The sequence below is a fragment of the Typopeltis vanoorti genome, chromosome 9 (assembly GCF_054136105.1).
Source record: "Typopeltis vanoorti isolate ZY-2024b chromosome 9, IOZ_Tvanoo_1.0, whole genome shotgun sequence".
NCBI lineage: Eukaryota > Metazoa > Arthropoda > Arachnida > Uropygi > Thelyphonidae > Typopeltis > Typopeltis vanoorti.
The window spans coordinates 38065671-38086760 of record NC_143557.1 but is presented as its reverse complement, the minus strand read 5'-3'; the positions used below and the strand labels follow the sequence as shown (position 1 = coordinate 38086760).

Sequence of the window (21090 nt, the reverse complement as noted above, 5' to 3'; positions counted from 1 at the left end):
TTTATTGCTGTGTAGGATATTCTACCATTGATTCTAACCATTGCTGTTTGGGATTTTCTCGGGAAAGGGTTATGCAAAAAATCAAAATACACCAAATATGAAATAAAATAAATGAACATCAACATCTACGGAATGAGTGAGGTTAGGTGGGCAGAATCTGTAGAGATAAAGACAGGAAGTACCTTATCAACATTTTTAGGTAGAAGCAAGCATGAAAATGGAACAGGAATTCTAATGGACAGTTGCACTTCAAAATTTTTAAATGGCTTCTAACCAATCTCAGACAGAATTCTTTTGATTAAGCTGAAAGCCACAATAATCAAATTTATGCATATTACAGTTACAGGTCTACCCTCGGGTTGACAGATTTCAAAAAAAAGCATTTGACACAGTCTCTCGTGATAAACTTACAGAAATATTAAAAAACATTGGTCTGGACTCAAAATTTTTAATAATAATGATAAAAAAATAAAAAAAATACACCATAACTAACAATCTGTTATAAAGATACGCAATGGGTAGATATAGAGAGGAGTCTGATGGGATGTGTATTGTTGTTTAGGATATTCTACCATTGCTGTTTAGGGTTTTCTCGGGAAAGGATTATGCAAGAAATCAAAATACAGAGGCATTTCAATTGGTGAAAGAAACATAAATAGCCTAAGATATGAATATGACACAGTACTAATCACTGAGAATGAAGAGGATCTACAAAATATAACTTACTTACAGAGAAATGCAATAAATTTGAATTAAAAACAAATATACAGAAAACAAAAATAATGATAAAAACAAATAAGTCAATGGATTAAAAACCTTAACATATTCTTACAAGGCCACCACAAAGAACAAATAGATAGATTTATATATTAAGAAATAAAACAAAGAATACAAATAGATAAAACATCCTTTCTTAATACAAACATATTTACCAACAGAAAAGTGACTATAAATACAAGAATACAACAACTGCTGATTTGCTATGTATTCTTGATTAATGCACACCTCAGAAACATGGACTATTGAAAACTAAATGGAAAAACATTGATGGCTCTGCAGATGTGGTTTCTAAGAAGAATGATGAGGATTAGCTGGACAGAAATCCAAACAAACAAGTACTTAATACAGCAAACTAAAAAAGGAGACTACTGAATGAGATCAAGAAGAGGAAAATGATTATCACTGGAAAAATAAAGGGAAGAAAAGAAAGAGAACAGCCGATAGGCAGAAGTACTATACAGATGTTTAACAATGCACAAGATAAGAATAAATTTGAAAATCAAAATATAAGCAGAAGACATTATGATACTAAATAATTACGAGTCACTTACAATAAAAACTTAATTTGTAGAATTTTTGGCTATGTTTCATAGGCATTTTCAATATACTACAGGAAGATAAACACAAAAAGAGAGAACAACTATTATTAAATTGAAAGTGCATAATATTATGTTATACCAACTGTAGGAGAATACTTCCATCTGCATTAACAAATATTAATTAAATTGAAATAATTAAAAATATTTTTACATTTAAATAATTAATTACATTTTATGAAATGCATGAATGGTGATTATTAGCTAGGAAAACTTTCCAAAATCAAGAAACTTTAAGGCAATCATTTCTGCTAAGGTTAGGATCGTGCTTTCTTTATGCAGTCTTTTCAGAAGTAAATAGCTTTTGTGTAGAACTTGGGTATTGTTCCACTGAATTCTGTATTTTGTGGATAAAGTGTGGCTTGCTAAACCAGATTCATTGGCTCTTTAAGTGGAATATGTTCTCCAAGATGAATTTGTGTAGTACAATCAGTCTGTTCATAATAACATAAACTGCAAGAACAGGGGATTCTGTAAACTCCAGGATAAGAAAAAGGAGGATATTTGTCTTTCGAAGAAATAAGGAAGGTATTTAGTTCATTGATGGAAAGAGACTTGTAGTCAATCTGGCAAAGAAGTCTTGCTATTGTTTTATAAAAGTCATTTAACAAATGGAAGACAAATTCTGAAAACTTCTTCTCGAGGAGGGTTAAGATGAAAGTCATAATTATTGATTATTTTATGGATAGATTTTGTATTATAACCATTAGAAATAAAAGCATCTCTGATAATAGACAGTTCCTTGTTTAAAAGAGAATCAGTTGATCATATTTTATGAGCACTGTAAACTAGAGATTTGATTTCAGATTTCTGACAAGGGTGGCGATGATGACGAAGAGAGTTAGAATCTATGTATTTGCCAGTATGAGTTGGATTTCTATACACTGAGAACTGTAGATTGCCATTTGGTTAACTCAGAATGAGAATGTCCAGAAAAGGAAGAAAGTTATCTTCTAATTCTCCAGTAAATTTGATTTTTGGGTTTAATGAATTAATTTTCTACAGAAATCCACGAAGATTGGACAAAGAGGAGTTCCATGCAGCAAAAGCACATCAACATATCTGTACTAAATTGATAGTTTAGGTGAAAAAACGTTGAGAATATGTTGTTTAAAATGTTCCATAAAACAATTAGCTAGAGTAGGAGAAATGAGAGACCCACAGCTGTTCCTTCTATCTGCTTGTATAATTTATTCCAACAACTGATGTATCCTGAATTAATGACAAAGTTAATTAAATTTACAATATCAGGAGAAAAATCTTTATTAAGTAATTTGATTGCATCAGTCAAAGGGATATTTGTAAAGAATAAGACTACATCAAAACTAATAAGAATATAATTATTACATTTTTACATTTTGGAAAATTATGGAGACAACTACCGTGTTTGAGTAAAACTTTAGTTTAATATGAACCAAAATCGTAGGTGGCTGCCAATAATTTATTAAGGAGGTTTTATTTCTAGAGAGTTGGAAATAAACACTACATTGTTCACTTTTAAAGAATTGCAAAAACACGTGCAATTTTAGTTGCTGGTTTTCTCCAAAAGTCATAACATAAGCCAATAATCTCCACTTTGTTTAATCGTGCAATCTCTGTCGGCCTTAGTAATATAATTATTACTAAGGCCGACAGAGATTGCACAGTTGTTATTCATGATAAGAATAATTAATTTAGAAAAATTAATCCTTTACTTCAAGATCATACTACTACTTACAGAAGTACTGATAAAGATTCAAATCAATAAACTCAACAGTCTCTTAGATGAAGTTCATTCCTATGATGATGAAACTGAAAAAAGCTAAAAGTTCATCATGCTTTTCCTCCAAGGCTTTATGGACTTCCCAAGTTACACAAAGAAAATGTTCAAGATACCTATCTAATCTTCTCCCTGCGGTTACAGGAAACTGTGCTTCTTTCATAAAAAATCAATAGATTTCAATAATAAAATTTCTGAATTATCCTTACAATGCACAGATCATCTAGTAAGTTTTGATTTAGTCTCACTCTCATATAGAAAGAAAACTGTTCAAAGTTTTCAATTGTAATGTTATGACAATGATGACAGAACAACTGTTGGTGTTGGGAGGAGGGGTACATCAGGTTCAATTTCTAATTACTACAAAACATATAGAAAGAAAAATAAAGTTCTGAACCTTGAAGAAGATGAAAGGAGAGAACAAAGTGGAGATTATTGGCTTATGTTATGACTTTTGGAGAAAACCCAGCAACTAAAATTGCACGTGTTTTTGCAATTCTTTAAAAGTGAACACTGTAGTGTTTATTTCCAACTCTCTAGAAATAAAACCTCCTTAATAAATTATTGGCACTACCCATGATCAAATAATTTGCTAGTGAATAAGATGTTTTAAAATTACAAAAACATGCAAATTATGCAAAAATCTAATGCATTTTGAATGTATTTAGAACGAAGCTTAAAATTCATTAGCCACTTGTCTATCTCCCTCTCTCTCTCTCTCTCTCACACACACACACACACACATATCCTTTCTCAAATTATCATTAACCACAAAAAAATGGTGTTTTAGGCATTTAATTCAATCAATCTGTTCATACTGATTTCCTTCAGTTGGAATTGAAAATCACGATTACTGCTAACAAATATGACCAAGTCTCCATCCTTCAACCAGACTGCAATCAGAACAAGCAGCACAGGTTCTTTGCAAACATAATCTATAAGCCAACTTAGAATCATTTTGGAAACTGCCTTCTGTTATGGATAAGTTATCTCTCCCATCCCATCTAGTGTTTATCAAGCACCATGTTTCTGTCGACTGCTACTTTGGACAGATGGGCCATTCTGCTGAGATTAGAATTCAATAACACCAAGAATACATCATATTCTTGGAATTGGAAAGTTTTGCCTTGCTTGCTTGCCATGGCACTGACAATAGCCAAAGAGTTCTCTGTAATCCAACCAATATACTGCACTCAAATAGATTTTGATAATTTCTTTCCTAACAAATGTCAAACACCATGCACCATCAGAACCTCAAATGCTCCAATTGTATGCCTATTTTAAAGTTCACAGTTATTCATTACCGTTGTTCCTGTTGAACTCTGAGTGTTATCCTGTGCATATAGCAGATACTGAGAATCAAGAAGTAAACACAAACTATGTAATTCAGTGCTTCTGAATGTTTTCTTACCAATCTCTTGTCCTCAATGATAATGTCCTTGTAAAATAGATGAAATTTATAAGGACAAATATACCTGTATGTTTTGCATCTGATAACCATCATTCATTCTCTAATAGTCTAGATTACGTGTTTCTTTCAATGTGCTTAATAACAATATGGGATAAAAGGATCAGATATGGAAAAGTCGCATTTGGAATGTTTTCTTAACGACCACCATCTCAGATTAAGATATTATATTATAGCAGGAGAGAATTAAGATTTTCTCCTGCTATATGTTTTATTCTGTTCTTATATATAATTGGGATTTTCTTTCACTGATGTCATGCTTAGGATTCAGTCCCATAGTTCATGCATTTTCATGTTAAACAGCATTCTTCCATTTCTTTGTTTCTGTTAATATTTACTGCCAGTGGATGCAGGTGGCAGAGCTATGACAGGTAACATGAATATGCAGCTTGGAGTACTACTCTGAACATTACTTAGAAAAGCAACTAAACTAGAAAATTATCAATATAAATCATACAATTCTGAAACAAAGATATATAACATTTCAAATGCTTGTTTCTTTCACTTAAAATCAAATTATGATACCTTTTATGTGGTTCATGAGATACGATAAATAATCCTAAACAATTTGATAATAACAATAAAGAACTTACTTTTTTTAAGCCACTTGAAATAAACTGCAGCATTGCCATCTGAAACAAGGAAGTTTTAAATACCACTGTTATTAAACTTAACAAAATATATAACATACTATACAAAAGAAGTAAGAGATATAAAGAAAATAACTGGATCAGATTTCTATAGTGTTATTATGGCAAGATTTACTGAAAATACATTTTGATGCATAAGAGAAAGATATAATTTCTCTATTATGTAACATTAGAATCTACTATACCACAGATAACAGATCAACCCTCTTCATGACTGAACTGACATGCAAGTTTTAGACATTAAGAAGAAAAAACATGATTCATACATATCATATAAAGTTGAATTACTATTAAATGGCAGATCTGCTTATGCTTTATGAAAAGGTGACAAATGTGATGAAGAAGGAAGAATCATACATAGTGATATTCTTGGACTTTGCAAAGGCATTCGATAGATTACCACATGAAAAGTTGATGTACGAGCTACAGAGAATAGGAAAAGATAGTATATTGGTTAGATGGATTGCAGATTGGCTCTCTGTACGATAGGACATTATGATTGAGCTGTGTCTCAGAAAAGGAAGGTGATCAGTGCATGCCTCAGGGTTCTGTTCTTGGGCCCTTACTGTTTAACTTGTTTTTCAATGATATTTCGTATGTACTGACTAGTGATCTTTAAATGTTTACCGCTGTTTGTGTTCAGATTTAGGACATTCTCAATTAAAGAGATGAAAGAAAGCAAATGAACAATAAAATAAAATCTAACATAAGAGATATAATTTAAACAGTTACAACTTTTCATACAACTAACTGCATTTAGGATCAATGCCGCTTTTTAACAACATGCTTATATCTATTATTGTCTAATTATTTTCTCTTGTTCACATCTTTCTTTCACCGTTTAAATAAAATGAATATTGTTGAATGTATTACAACTTCATTACAAAAGTTGAAAATTCTGTGCACCAAGTGATTATTCAAGTTTATATGCATTTATTTTAACTAAAGTAAATCCCTGTTAAATTCACCTCTCATTACAGCATTTCTATTATCTCCTTACATTCCTGCTTTTTTTAACTGCTGAAGCTTCATTATTCTAAGTTGAAGCTCTCTAGAGCATTTCATCATTTCTTTATCATTGATATGAAAGAATTTTCCAGTAGAGTAAATCAAAACACAAGAAAAATTATTGCCTGATAATTACCGATGCCTAATTACACAAACCATAAAATATATAAGTCAGTCAAAAAAGAATGGCAATGAGTGAATCATACTACACTGATATGTCTTGTACTCCAAACTTCAGGCCCAGGTATGCTGAGCGTGTCAGACCATCTTACTTGGTTAATATAGTCAACTCTCAGTATGGCAAACTGAGAGAGAGAGAGAGAAAAAGAGAGAGTAAAGGAATATACTATTATGCTGGATAGCCAACTACAGAGAATTTGCTTTTGAACAGAATTATACCCATGGACTTAGTTGTGAAATTTCAGTAGTTTGTGGGTTTGTAATTATTCTTTACAATCTTTATTGTAAAGATTATACTTGAATCTAAGGTGGTATGGTCCCTAAATTAAGTTCACATTATTACTAATTATCAAGAGTTTTCTTCTAAATTAATCTGTCTGGCCTCCAGTATTGCAGATGTTACATTTTGGCCTTCTAAGATCTTCTGAACACCTAAATCTCAGTATTCCTTTGTTCTTTTTTCTGCTATTCTAGCACAAACCATTGGTTTTTCTAATATTATGATGAAATCTGAGCTGAAAGAGTTCTCATTAAAATTCTATGCACTTTAAGTGTAAAATGAAGGATTTAACCTTAGATATTTTTCATACTATAAAGGATATTTTCACTACTGACTAATTTAAATAAGTTATACAATCTTTAAAAAAAATTCATGAATAAAGAAATTATTTTAAAAAATTAAATTTTAAAAAAATATATATAAACAATACCTGCGCAGTTGCATCCTGCATAGCTACTCTGTCTGGTCGCAGCCTTAAATAACTGGTTCCTCTCTCAATATCCTGAGTCTCTGGTTGGTCCAAATGGGAATATAAAATCTTTTCTGATAATGTTAATGGCCTTTTTAACCTAAAACAATCATACTAGTGGTAACAATAATATACACTAGTAAAGACACATATATAAAAAAATAAAAACAAAAACTTATGAACTAAAAAAAAAATTACTTAAATTTGATAGAGAATAAAACAAAGTACTGTTTAATCTGTGGAAAAGGTAACTGCATGCAAAACAAATTAAATGATGATGAAAATGATTAGTTACAGCACTTGCTTTGAATATACAAATCTGAATATTTGTATGAAAAATACCAGTCCCAAAAATGGAAATTCTCTCACAAATCTTGGGTCTCTTTTCTCTTGCATCACTGTGGCTTACTTTACATGAACTGCCACATTGCAGCCAACATAATTTTAAATGACTGTAGAATAAGTGTGAAACTTATTTTTATGAAAAGAACTTTTCAACTTTTCAACTTTTATGAAAAGACAAAGTCTCTTAATTGGTGAGAGGGAAAAAAATCAGTATCTTAATATTCTACTGACATTCTTCTATTATATCTGCATAAAGTAGAGTTCATATACCAGTACTACCTCACTCAATCATCAGCCAAATCATCCACAGAATCACCTCACTCTACATACCTGAAAGAGCTACAATTAACTAAACATCTAATTCAATAAGCTCAACATTGATATTTTATGATAGATAAACTTGGGGGGGGGGCTATACATTGCTTGCTTGATCCAAGCAGACCGGTTTGTTTAGAGAATAATTGATTTATGTAATCTTACTGAGATGCGAGATACAAAAATAGCTACATAAGCTTGTTATTTGATATTCATTGGATGCAGTGGTAAGGTGCATTCTTCTACTTGCCTGTTGATGTACACCAAATGTTATCAGTGAACTGTTGCAGTGAACAACAAATAAAATTACACTAGACTGAAGATTGTGAAACAGGTACAAATATGCTTTACAAATACATATTGCAGTGTATTATATTTTATTTGTAAATAAATGGTCAGTTTTTGATTGGCTTTCACTCAATTTTCACTTTTCTAGTGTTGTAATCTATATAAATAAATACACTAATACCTTTTTGTTTTCCCAAAGTAAGTTGGGAGAACTATTTTTTGACCTAATTTTTTTCTTGAAATTTTCATCCAGGGCCATTAATGATTTTTAAAAGCTTTGAAAAGAGTATAGCAGACATGTCACTAACTCACAACCTTGAATCTGACATGTATTTTCTGAAATAGTGAATGGTTAATTTTCCCGTGTTGCAGATTCAAAACCCAAGTTTCAGGTAGAAATAACCCTGCACTAAAGATCATTTTTATTTTAGCACATAAATTTACAACTGAAAAACATAATTCAACAAAATATATGCTTATGTTTTATATATATGTTTTATGCCTTTCAACAAGTGGTTCAATCCTCTATGATACTAAATTTAGTCTTTGGAAGCAATGGCAACAAAAAAAAACTGTTGCCAGAAGCTTCTGGCAACAGTTTTCACCTGCAGAAAAAGGAAGAAACAATCTCCATCTTCTCTCTCTCGCAAATGAACTGCACATTCTGGCACTGACTTTCTGGAGAGAAAAGATAATGCAGACTGCTAGCATGGTCCATCTGATAAGTGCTGAGTAGTAACTACTCAATCCAATTATTGAGAATAGAGATCACTGATGATAGTCTTCTGGAACCAGCTCAAAGTGGACTATAATCTCTAAATTATTCATATGACCTTATTTTCTTGAGCTAACCACTATTTGGACAAGGTGTGTGTTTGACTTAGGTTGATCTACAACTTGAGGGTTCAGATTGCTGTAGTAGATTCACTTTTCAACACATGTTTGATGGAACAAGTTGTGGACTGGCAAATATGTTCTTGTGATAGTCATTGAAATGCTCCATATTTGTACAGCTTCTGTTGAACTTGCCAAGCTGATGATACCAGTTTGGAATTTTTTAAAGTCAAACTGTGATGCACTTCACAACATTGTGGATCTGTGCTTAACATTTGCATTTCAGACTGCTCTGGCTGACTAAAACATCTTGAAGGCATACTCAAGATTAAACTCATAAAGTAACAGTTCTTGAATCCATCTTCTTACAAGAAGAAACTGTTTGATTGGATGTCATCATCAATTGTTCTCAATCCATGGATGAAGGTCTTTCCAAGATTTTGCCACTTAGTCTGAGCAGCTTGTTACTAGGCCACTCCAATGTGTTTCCTGATTTCATCCCTTCATCAGATAAATGTTCATCCTCTAGGTCTTTTACAGTCTCTTAGGGTTCAGTTTATTATCTTTGTAGACCAATGCTGTGAGAAATTCTAGCAATGTAAGCCACCCATTTTCATTTTAGGGTTTTTATGCAAATGGCATCCTCTACTTGTCATTTCTCTTATCCATGTATTCAATTTCTTATCTCTCCTTGTAATTCCCTGATTACTGATCCAGGATGCACCGGTTAAAGACTTTTCTTTTTAGACATAAGGGTAGGATGTCTGTAAAGATATGGTTTTTACCAAATGCACTCAATGCCAGTTTCACATGTCTATCAATCTCACCCTGGGCTCTGCCATCATTTGTAATCTTTTAATTTAAGTAGATGTAATTATTCAGGTGGCATACTGGCAAAAATAATGATGTTATCAGCAAAATATAACTAGGTATGGTGGTCTCCATTAATTTTGATTTATTTTCCTTCCCAAGTCATTTCTTGAAAAACACTCTGTAGAGCAGCATTAAAAATAGGTTTGGTGATATAATGTTGCCACAGCATACTCCTTTCTCAATTTTGACAGGCTTTGTGTCTTCAAAAAGCCTGAATGCTATGTTCTCATAGATGCTAGCAATAATTCTAATGTAGCTGCCATGTATAGAGCAAGTCTTCAAGGCATTCATGACTGCTGATGTTATTATGGAATCACGTTTTCTCAGTCAATAAATACCAAGCAGAGTGGGAGTCTGCATATTTTGGATCTCTCTATTAGTTCTCATAGTATCTGTATGATTTATGGTGCTTGAAACCACTTCTAAAGCCTACTTGTTCATGTGGTTGAGAAAAGACAGTACTTTCTCCAGGCAGTGCTGGAGTAATTTATAAAGTGTTCACAGGAGTGAACACTTTGGCTTCTACACTGATTTAGTTCTCAATATCTCCACATGTCCAACTTCTGCTGATAAAACTTCAAAAATGATCAAAACCAGTCAGAGTAGTGACTCTTCCTATAATGCACAGCAATATACACATCTGAAAGTGTGATATGAATTTTTTTTTAATATGATTTCCATTCATGAAAAGGTTATACTACATTAGTACTGTGGATGAGCTATGAAGGATTTTTTTCCTTTTTTTGATGTTTTAGTATTTTTTTTTTAATTTATATTTTACATAATTCAGAAACTGTACTCTAGAGAACAAAGAGGGAAATTTTTCAAGCCACTTCAAGTCCCAACAAACAGGGCAGCAGTTTTGCACCAGATGATGAAATATGAAATTCATCTACCCTAAAAACAATCAAAAACATCCATGTACACAGCAAAGATTCAAACCTGCAATCTGTTGGTTAGAGAGCAGATATGCTAAACCACTTGGCCAACCTAGTTGTGAAGATACTTCATGAACAATTTTAGTTTGTTCGATACTTGGGTAAAGGATTAAACAACAACACAATTTCTTGTCTAGCATAATTTTTAGCTGCTTGTGTATGGCTCAATGTTTCAACTTCAAATGTAATGTTGTAAATTAAATTTATATACACACAGAACAATATGCTATTAACTGTTGCAAGATTCAATGATGTGCTTTTATCAAAACTTGAAAAAAAAGAAAATCAGAAACAATTTGTGCACACAGAATTATCAATCATCTATATCACAATTTCTGAAGCATCAATAAAGCATGCACAATCACTCTTACCTGTTTCTGACAATTTCTAGTTTTTTTTCCATTGTTTCATAAGGAATATAAACATTCTGGTCAAACTTGCTGACTGCCACCTAATCATAATTAGAGATTAAATTTTCATGTTATGTTATTATAGTAAATAAAATGATAAGTTAATTACTGAAGAAAGAGCCAAAAGGAATCATTTCAGCAATGTAAAATTACACAGGCAGAGTAGATATTAAATTCAACATTAATTCAAAGCTGAATGTTTGTAGAAACTAGGAAAGTTTTGTAAGTTGCACTGAAAGCTTACAAGAATGCAATCCTCAGCATCCCCAAGTTGCCTTAGCTTGGAATACTTAAAAGACATGATGGGCACTGCCCAAGCATCTATATATTAATATAGATGTACTTTTATTAGTACATTTGATAAAGGTTTCACTAGCTGACAGCTGTTTCGAACTGGTTGGTTCTCTTCAGAGACCAGGAAGAAACCTTAAGAGAGCAAAAGCTCTCATTCAGTATTAAGGAAATTGAAATATCAGAGAAATGTATTTTTCATAAGTGAACTCTCAGTCAGTGCATAAAAATAATTACTAAAGAAAGCACGAAAAGGCTTCATTTCAGCGATGTAAAATTACATAGGAAGAGTGGATATTAAATCCAACATCACAAATATCGATGCTTGGGCAGTGCCCATGTCTTTAAGTAGTTCAGGTTAAGGCAACTCAGGAATGCCGAAGATGGTGTTCTCGTCAACTCTCAGGTCAACTCACGAAACTTTCATAGTTTCTACAAACATTCGCTTTAAGAATTTCTTAAACCATTTCTTATAATAATTCTTATAATCTTAAAGCATTTCATAAAGAATTTCTTATAATTGTCATGTAAAACAATTGCTTAAAACTTCTAATCATAAATAATTACTCAATTACAGCATTTTATTAGAATTCCAAATGGGATTTTTAAAGTAACAGAAGCTGCAACTACAGTTCCTGAAGACAAAGTATGGTTTTAAATAGTGCAAGAAGCAACAATTTCATAAAAAACTTACATACATCACAAATAAAAACATTATTACTATTATTATTATTACTATTATTATTATTACTATTATTACGGGCAACTCCAGGGAGTCATTAGACTCATCGAGGGAGGTCCCAAATCATATTCATCACAACTATTCGACATTCATACCTCGCCTTAAACTCATTCACTGTCACAGCATCCACCACAGACTCAGGGAGCGCATTCCACTCATTCACTACTCTAAAAGTAAAGAACCCAGCTCTAACACCTTTACTAACCACACTTTTGCCCAGTTTCCATGGATGTCCCCTAGTCCTCCCACAACCAGCCCTGTTCTCAAAAATATCTTCTGAATTAATTTTATAGAAACCCTTCAGTAATTTGAATGTCTCAATCATATCTCCCCTCCTCTGCCTATCAACTAATTTTTACAACCCACAAATCCTCAACCTGTTCTCATACGGTTCATTCCACAGACCTGCTATCATCTTGGTCACTCGCCTCTGGATCCTCTCCACCTCCTCCCCATCAAGAAGAAACCTAGGTGACCAAATCTGAGCACAGTAGTCGAGATGGGGTCTTATCAAGGCTCGATACAGAGGAACAATAACCTGCTTGTCTCTGCTTGTCAACGTATTCTTCAGCAACCAAGCGATTTGATGAGCTGATTTGGCCACTTTTGCAATGTGTCCCCTAAATTTCAATTCCTTATCCACCAACACTCCTAAATCTCGTGCCTCATCAATTTCCTGGAGCACGGTTCCACCAATGCAGTAAACTGCCGCCAATCTTTTCACCCCAAAATGCATAACCTTACATTTTGCCACATTAAATTGACATCCATTCTCCTTAGCCCAGACCTCCAATCTATCCAAATCATCCTGCAAAATTTTGACGTCATTAAAAGAGATAGTTGTTAATACAAGACGCATTCAGAAATATATGTGATACCCTAATTTCAAGATTAGCATTTTAGTCCCTATTATATAATTTCACATCCCACAGTGACAAGAATTTATATGAAAGTCTTAAGATGAAAGACAAATTTCAACTTGGGTTGAGGTTACTGCCCAGCAGATAAATCTAATTATTCTAAACAAAGTTATTCTGAATACTGTCATGTCGAAAGTTTTTTCACTTGGTTAAACTATAAATTAATAATGCCGAGAAATTATATTCTTGGTTTCATCCTTTATCCAAGTGTAAGCAAACAAAGCTTGCATGTGAAGTCACTTCATGACTGAGATACTTGTATATAGAGGCTAATGTCTTCACATCAATTGCCTTAGTATGCATGGCATTATACATGTCCTTAAGGATATATGCATTGCATTATGGGATACTAAGGCAATTGATATGAAATCATATACTTTCCTCTATATACTTTCAACAACTATCAGGAATATCTATATCAGGAACAATATCTATCAGGAACTTATTTTCTACAGATCTGTGCACCTCAGATTTTATTCACAAGCAAAAACAAAGAAACCTGATCTGGTGAATCTATGGAAAAAGATAGATTGAGTTTTCAAATTCAACTCCAAGCAAAAATGCATGTTACTAAAATATCCAAATCCAAACTGATAGCAGTTCATGAAAAATTTGCATGGTCTTAAAATTTTGGTAGAACATACATTTTAGCTCTCAATTTAAAACAAAAATCAACAGAATATGTACTGTATGTCTTCATTACCTCAATTCATTCTAGTAAATTACAGAGACAACTACCATATTATAACTTCAATTTAATATAAACCAAAATAATCACTCAATGTTTCAACCTTTAAATCAAGATCATCTGAAGTGTGTGTGTGCAGGCACACACAAAGAAAAAGGCCATGTCACAATACACACAGCATGTTAAAATCAGGCTCATTTAGTTAACCATTAATACTACTGGCCTGACCTCCAGTTAGGAACAAAACTTAAAAGCTAATCCTGTATCTGTTAAGCTAGAAATTACTAACAGATATATTAACAAAAGTTAGGTTGGAGATTACTCATAGCTCGCAAATAAATCAGAATAAAAACAGTATTGATGGTGGCCAATATATGAAATAAGAGCTTAAATTATTATTTCAAGTCCTAAAGTGAGGGTTTGTTGGAAAATATGCAATCAGAAATACGAACAGAAGTTATGTGGCTGAATGTGTACCATTCATATTCTTGGGATTTTTAGGCAACCAATGCTGTTTAGATTAGGATGGTTGATCAAAACTCTGTGGGGTTCCTTAAATTTGCTTTCACACCAGGCTTTTGTATTTAATAGCTATGGTTTTACTGTTATCTGTATTATTTCCATTTTTTGATGTACTTTTGTGAAGAATTTTACTGACAGCATTACTGGTATAGCTGTTGTTTATAAACATATTGCTAATAATTCGTAATTCTTGCTCATTAGAAAAAAAAAAATGCTTAAAGCTCTGTTTCCAAGATGTTAATGACATTTTTTGTGAAGTATAATGGAAAGAGTTAGCAAGTATGTATTGGCCAGGACGTATGATCTTGCAGTAGACTGTAAAAGATAGACTGCCTGAGGGAAGATATTTAAGAAGTGAATCCAGAAAAGGAAGTTTTGATTTTCAATTCAGGCGGCAAACTGTATGCATTCATGCTGTTTGTTTAGGTAGATGAGGAAGGTGTTTTAAGTCTGGCAGCCATGCGCTCAGATAAAAACATTGTCAGCATATTTAAGATAAACTGGCAGTTTTAAAGTGAAGGAATCTAGAGCATGTTGCTAAAAAGCTTCCATATAAAGCTGGCAATGATGGTGGGGTGTGTGTGTGTGGGGGGGGGGGGGGGGTGATAGTAGTGAGCCCATGGCTGTACTTTCTTTTTGTAGGTAAAAATCATTTTGCCATAAGAAATAACCATATTGTAGTAACTGGGCAAAGAGAGCAGTAATATGTGCAGATTTGTTCTAATAGAATTAGAAGAAGAATTGGATAAGTACTAAATCGACATAATAGGCATGACTGAAACAAAAGCAGGTCAGATCTTTCTAAGCAACAAATACAGAATGTCATATTCAGGCAATAACAATCAGGGAAAAGAAAGAAAGAAAGAAAGAAAGAGAGAGAGAGAAGCTATAGTATTTAATACTAAATATGAGTCTTTCTTTTAATATGAGGTTAATCTTCTTGAATGGCAGGCAATATCAACTAGCGTGATGTGGACAAATATCAGAATGGGGAACTGGACAATGAGATTTATTTGTGCTCACATTCCCCACAGAAGGTTGTGACCAAGTTAGAAATTGAGGAATTTTTTGAGATAATGAAGAAGGCAGCTGGCACAATGAAAAAAGGAAAAGTTGATTCTTGTTGAAGATCTAAACAGAGTAGAGAATGATTACTACCATACACATAAAGAAATGTCTTGGGAAACTCAGGAGAAAAGAGCAAAGCTAATAATAACAGTAAATGCATGCTGGATTTCTGTTCTGGATATGGATTAATTTCAATATTAATTATATTGAAACACCATGTTTCAATATAATTATGTCCATAAATTCACTGTGAGAAATAAGAAAATTCTCATTGACTATGTTTCAGTTGAAAGCAATTTCTTTATTATGGTTAAGGACAAGAGTATACAGAGAATTTAAAAGGAAATGATTACTATTTAGTTTTGTGCATGATAAAATACACTTTCATGTTTCAAGAGTGTATAAGAAAGTTTTAAAATGAATCAAAGTCGAGCAGCTTTCAGATATGAACTGCATACTCAAATATCGCTGAAAAAAATGAAACAGTTTAAAAACAAGAACCAAATCTTTGGAAATTCAATTGCAAACCATGAAGAAAGCATTGGCTGACTCAGCAAGAGAGGAGCGTGGTGAGGTTGTCTGTAACAATAGAAAAATCAAAACTCCGTAGTGCACTCAGGAAGTTAAAGAGGCAGTCAAAGAAAAGAAGACAGCATGTTGAAAGTTCCTCACAAGTAAGTCAGCTTGTGCTCTTAGAAAACACAGAAAAAAGTAGCAAAGTGAATCACTGTATAAAACTAGCTAAACAAGTGGGAAGACTTCAGTGAGAATATAGAAAATAAATATCAGCAGTGTTGCAAAATTATTATTGCAGGTATCTCCATGGAGTCAGTACACTTATCGTGGGAGACCCAAATTATCAAAACAATATCTATCATATCTCTTCTTGAATTCCTTTACAGACGAAGAACTCAAAACTGAATCAGGCAATGAATTCCACTCATTCACCACCATCCAGGTGAAAAACCTTGTTCTCACACCTTTGTTAACCACACGTTTCCTTAATTTCTAGGGATGACCTCTTGTTCTTCCATCATTATCACACAGCTGAAACATTTCCCCTGCATCAATCATATAAAAACCTTTCAGTAATTTAAATGTTTCTATCATATCCCCTCCTCTTCACCTATCAACTAATCTCTGCAATCCACAAGCTCTCAATCTATCAATGTAGGGAGCATTTTTTACATCACTCACCAACTTGGTCACTCTTCTCTGAACCCTCTCCACAACCTCCTCATCTCCAAGGAATCCAGATGACCAGACCTGAGCACAGTAATCCAAATGTGTAAGTATCAACACCTTATAAAGGGGAGTAATAAGCTCTTTATCTCTGGATGTTAGTGTGTCAACTTTACACTTTTCCACATTGAACTGACATCCATTACCTTTTGTCCATTTTGCCAGCTTATTTAAATCATCCTGCAAACTCTCAACATCAGCTTGATTTTTTATTGTGCTACCCAACTTTGCATCATCAGCAAATAACTGAATATCTCCCTTTAAGCCATTTCCTATATCATTTATGTACATTAAACAACAATGGCCCAAGCACAGAGCCCCGAGGCACACCACTGGTCACCTGCCTCATCCTAGACTCTGCTCCTCCATACACCACCTGGTATCTCTCCCTGAGCCATTCTCCTATCCATATCACCAGTTTAGTATCCATCCACTCCAATTTGTGCAACAGTATTCCATGGGGTATCTTGTCAAAAGCCTTACCAAAATCCAAAAGTACCACTGTGTAGCCTTTGTCCAACTCAGATGTCATTCTATTATAAAAAGTTAATAAATTGCTAAGGCAGAATCGACCCTATTGCACCTATAGAGTATCATATCCTGATCCACCCATTCTTGAATTTTGTCGTCAACCAACTTTTCCAATACTTTTACCACCATCCCCGAGATGGTGATTGGTCTGTAATTAACTACTGCAGTTTTAGAGCCACCTTTATGCAAAGGAACTACTTTGCCTTCTTCCACTGCCTAGGGACCATTCAAACTTTAGTTAAATAACCAAGTAAGAGGCGTTGACAATTCCTTTGCAAATTCACGCAACACCCGAGCTGATATTCCATCTAAACTTACAGCAGTGTTTGCATTTAAATTTTGCAATATACTAAGTACCTCTGATTTCTTAACTTCAATTCTCACATTAGTTATTGCTACAGGTACAGAGATATCCTCTCTTGGGTGATAGACTTTTGAAAAATGATCACTCTGTAACTACTATTACATCTGAATTGGTCACCTCAATACCATCAGCACCCACTAAAGTTGTCCTTCTGAAGTCATTCTTCCTTTTATTTGCCAAGTTGACCTGACAGCTTACAAAAACACAACTCTCGGCATCCCCAAGTTGCTTTAGCTTGCACTCCCCAAAAGATATAGGCACTGCCCAAGCGTTCATACACTCACCTTCCACCAGTGCATTTGAAAAAGGCTTCACCGGCCCAACAGCCACTTCAAACCGGTTGGCTTCCCCCAGAGATCAGGCAGAAACCCTATGGAGCAAAAACTCACCAAGGAAATTGAAATGTCAGAGAAATGCACCCCCTGTAAGTGACCCGTTTGGTCGTAAAAGTAATCACCAAAGGAAGAGCCATGAGGCTTCATTTCAGCTACTTAAAAAAACCTTTATCAAATGCACTAATAAATAAGTATTCTTGTAAGTTCTCAGGTCAAATTACGAAACTTTCATAGTTTCTAAAAACATTTCTAGAAACTTTCATAGTTTCTAAAAACATTTGGCTTTGAAATAATGTTGAATCTAGTGGCCTAAGTAATTTTACATCGCTGAAATGAAGCCATAAGGCTTCATTTAGTAATAACTTCCACTTACCTACCAAGAGTTCACTTAAAAAAAATTCACTTCTCTGACATTTCAATTTCCTTATTACTAAATATAAATTTTTGCTCTCTTAAGGCCTCCGTCTGGCCTCCAAAGAGAACCAACCAGCTCAAAACAGCCACTAGGCCAGCGAAACCCCCATCAAATGAACCAACAAAAGGTGAACACATGAACGCCTAGGCAGAACCTATGTCCCCCAAGTAGTGTGGGGTTGCTGAGGATTGCACCCTCGCAAGCTCCCAGGTCAACCTATGCAACTTTCACAGTTTCTATAAACATTCGCTTTGAAATAATGTTGGATCTAGTATCCACTTTTCCTATATAATTGCTTATAAATAGCCTGGATTCTTATATTAATACAATACTATGTACATTATGTGAAGATGCAATTACTTTAGTTTCCAGCCCACTGTAAAGAAATATAATCCACATTTCCTTCTGGTTTTAATGTTCCCAGGAGAACAGTTTTCTTCACCTGAATTCAAAGCCTTCCCCAGACCACCAGATCAATGGCCCGTAATTCCTTTGTGTACAGAATACAAACTATAATGTACACAGCATGAAACTATTGGATCACCTGCATAAGCTAGAAAGTCACCACCAAATTTAGTACCATAAGGTAATAATTATTTTTCCATAAATCCTTAAAGACAGCATAGCGCAAATTTTCTTCATCAGTAGATGGAATTGTTCTGGAGGCTATTGAAAAATCTTAGACATAGAGGAAAAGTACTGTAAAAGGAATCAGCGATGACAAAGGTGACAAGAAAACTGAAAATAAAGATATTCTAGAAGTCTGAAGTAATTACAATGTAAGACTGCTAAATGAAGCAAGCAGTGTCAACACAGTGGCAGAAAACTCATAATAATAGGAATTCAATCAGGAATACATATCCATATTTGAAGTAGAAAAAGACCTCAAAAATGTGAAATATGGAAAAATAGCTGGCAACAGCTCAACCAGAATGGTTCAAATATAGAGGCTGCATTGCATTATTCAAAAGCCTGGTCAGAGGATCAATTTGATTGTAGTTGAGTTCAAATAGTACCCATCTATAAAAAGGGAAATAAAACTGAATGTGAGAATTCAAAGTTCCCTACTGAGTGTTTCTGGTAAGATTTATGCAAGCATCCTTGAGAAATGGTAAGAAAAATTATAGAAAGGAAAGCTTGGCCAAACAGCATTGTAAGGGTCAGATTTTCACTTTAAGGCAAATAGTTGAGAAACCTTAGGAATATAACAAGGATTTGTATTTAAGGTTGGTAGATCTAGAAACCTCTCAGGGTCCCTGTAACCCCTAGAAAGCGCGTCCCCTGGGTGGCGGATAGGGGAGCCCACCATATGTGTGTGTGTGTGTGTATATATATATATATATATATATATATATATATATGGTGGGGTGGTCCGAATATACTGAATAAGGACTCGTGGACCAACAGGGCAATCATCTTGATTGTAAGGGAAGCGGCACTCCCATGGACCCCTAGCTGGATCTATCCTCTCCTCCTTCTACTTTGAGGAAGACCCACTTACTTTAATCTTTCCTATAAGGCCTTATCAGCCAACACTTCTTACTTTATGACCCTTGTGCTATTAGAGTACTCGAGGACCATGGGGTCTTTTCATTTCTGGCCAACAACTATGTCCTCTCTATAAACCTTACTATATTTCTTCTATAATCTACCTTTTCCCCTTCAATATACCCTATTCCTCCTATGGGTTTAAATTCGGAAGAAGGCGAGTTCAGAAGCCTTAAGGTAGCAGCCCTACCACTGAACTATTCCATCGTCAGGCTAGTCCCCTGACATGGAGAACATAACCATACTTGTAAGCTGACAGAAAAAGATAATCGGATTGAATCTATGGGAAACGACCCTGGAATGGAAAAGGGAAAACGAAAATGGAAACGACAAAATATAATACACATAGCAAACTGGAACGTAAGAGGAATAGCATATAAAGAAATAGAATTAGACCAGTTATTAAATGAAAGAAATTTTAAAATAGCAGTAATCACTGAAACAAAAAAGAAATTAAAAGGAACTATGAGAACTGAAAATTTTAATGTGATATACAGTGGAGTCGACAGAGACCAAAGAGCACAAGCAAGAGTCATGATTTGGATTCATTTCATAACTCCCTTTCAAAACAGTTAAAACATTATAAATTATGGAATGAAAGAATAATAGAAGCTAGAATAAAAATAGATAGAGGCTATTTAACAATAATTGGTTTATATGCCCCAGAAGAAGGAAGAGAGCAGGATAATATTGATTTTTATAATCAGCTACAAAACATATATAATAAAATAAATAAAAATGATTACATAATTTTAGCAGGAGACTTAAATGCAAGAATTGGAAACACGAAAATTAATAATAATATAGGAATACATGGAGAACACTCTCTAAACAGAAATGGTAAAAAATTGATTGACTTTGTAGTTTATAATAACCTAAAAATAATGAATTCCTTCTATAAACATAAAGACATACATAAATATACTTGGGCAGCAAGAGGATGGAAATCAATATTAGATTACTTCATATTAAATGAAAAGACATCAAAATTTTCACTAGATGTTAGAGTTCACAGAGGATATGAAATAAGCAGTGACCACTTCCTTGTTAAAATAAAATTAAGATTACCACCTAAATGGCTACAAGTAACAAGAACAGAAAGAAAAATTGAAACATTTGTTTATAAAATTAGACTATTGAATGACACAAATATGAACAAAGAATTAACCAGTATCTAGATAAAATAAAACAAAATGAAGAAATAGAAATAGAATGGCTTAATATAGAAACG

At 33.7% G+C, this 21090-nt stretch overlaps 1 protein-coding gene across 1 annotated transcript in view; it reads right to left on the bottom strand.

The window, feature by feature from the left end:
* Positions 1–21090, bottom strand: part of LOC150102982 (aconitate hydratase, mitochondrial-like) — a 451613-nt gene that overhangs the window by 385900 nt on the left and 44623 nt on the right. The window contains exons 3-5 of the mRNA XM_090398314.1: positions 11155–11234; positions 7152–7290; positions 5197–5235 (exon numbers count right to left, since the gene is read on the bottom strand). Coding sequence (XP_090254440.1) covers positions 5197–5235; positions 7152–7290; positions 11155–11234 — 258 coding nt within the window. The remainder of the gene's footprint in view (positions 1–5196; positions 5236–7151; positions 7291–11154; positions 11235–21090) is intronic.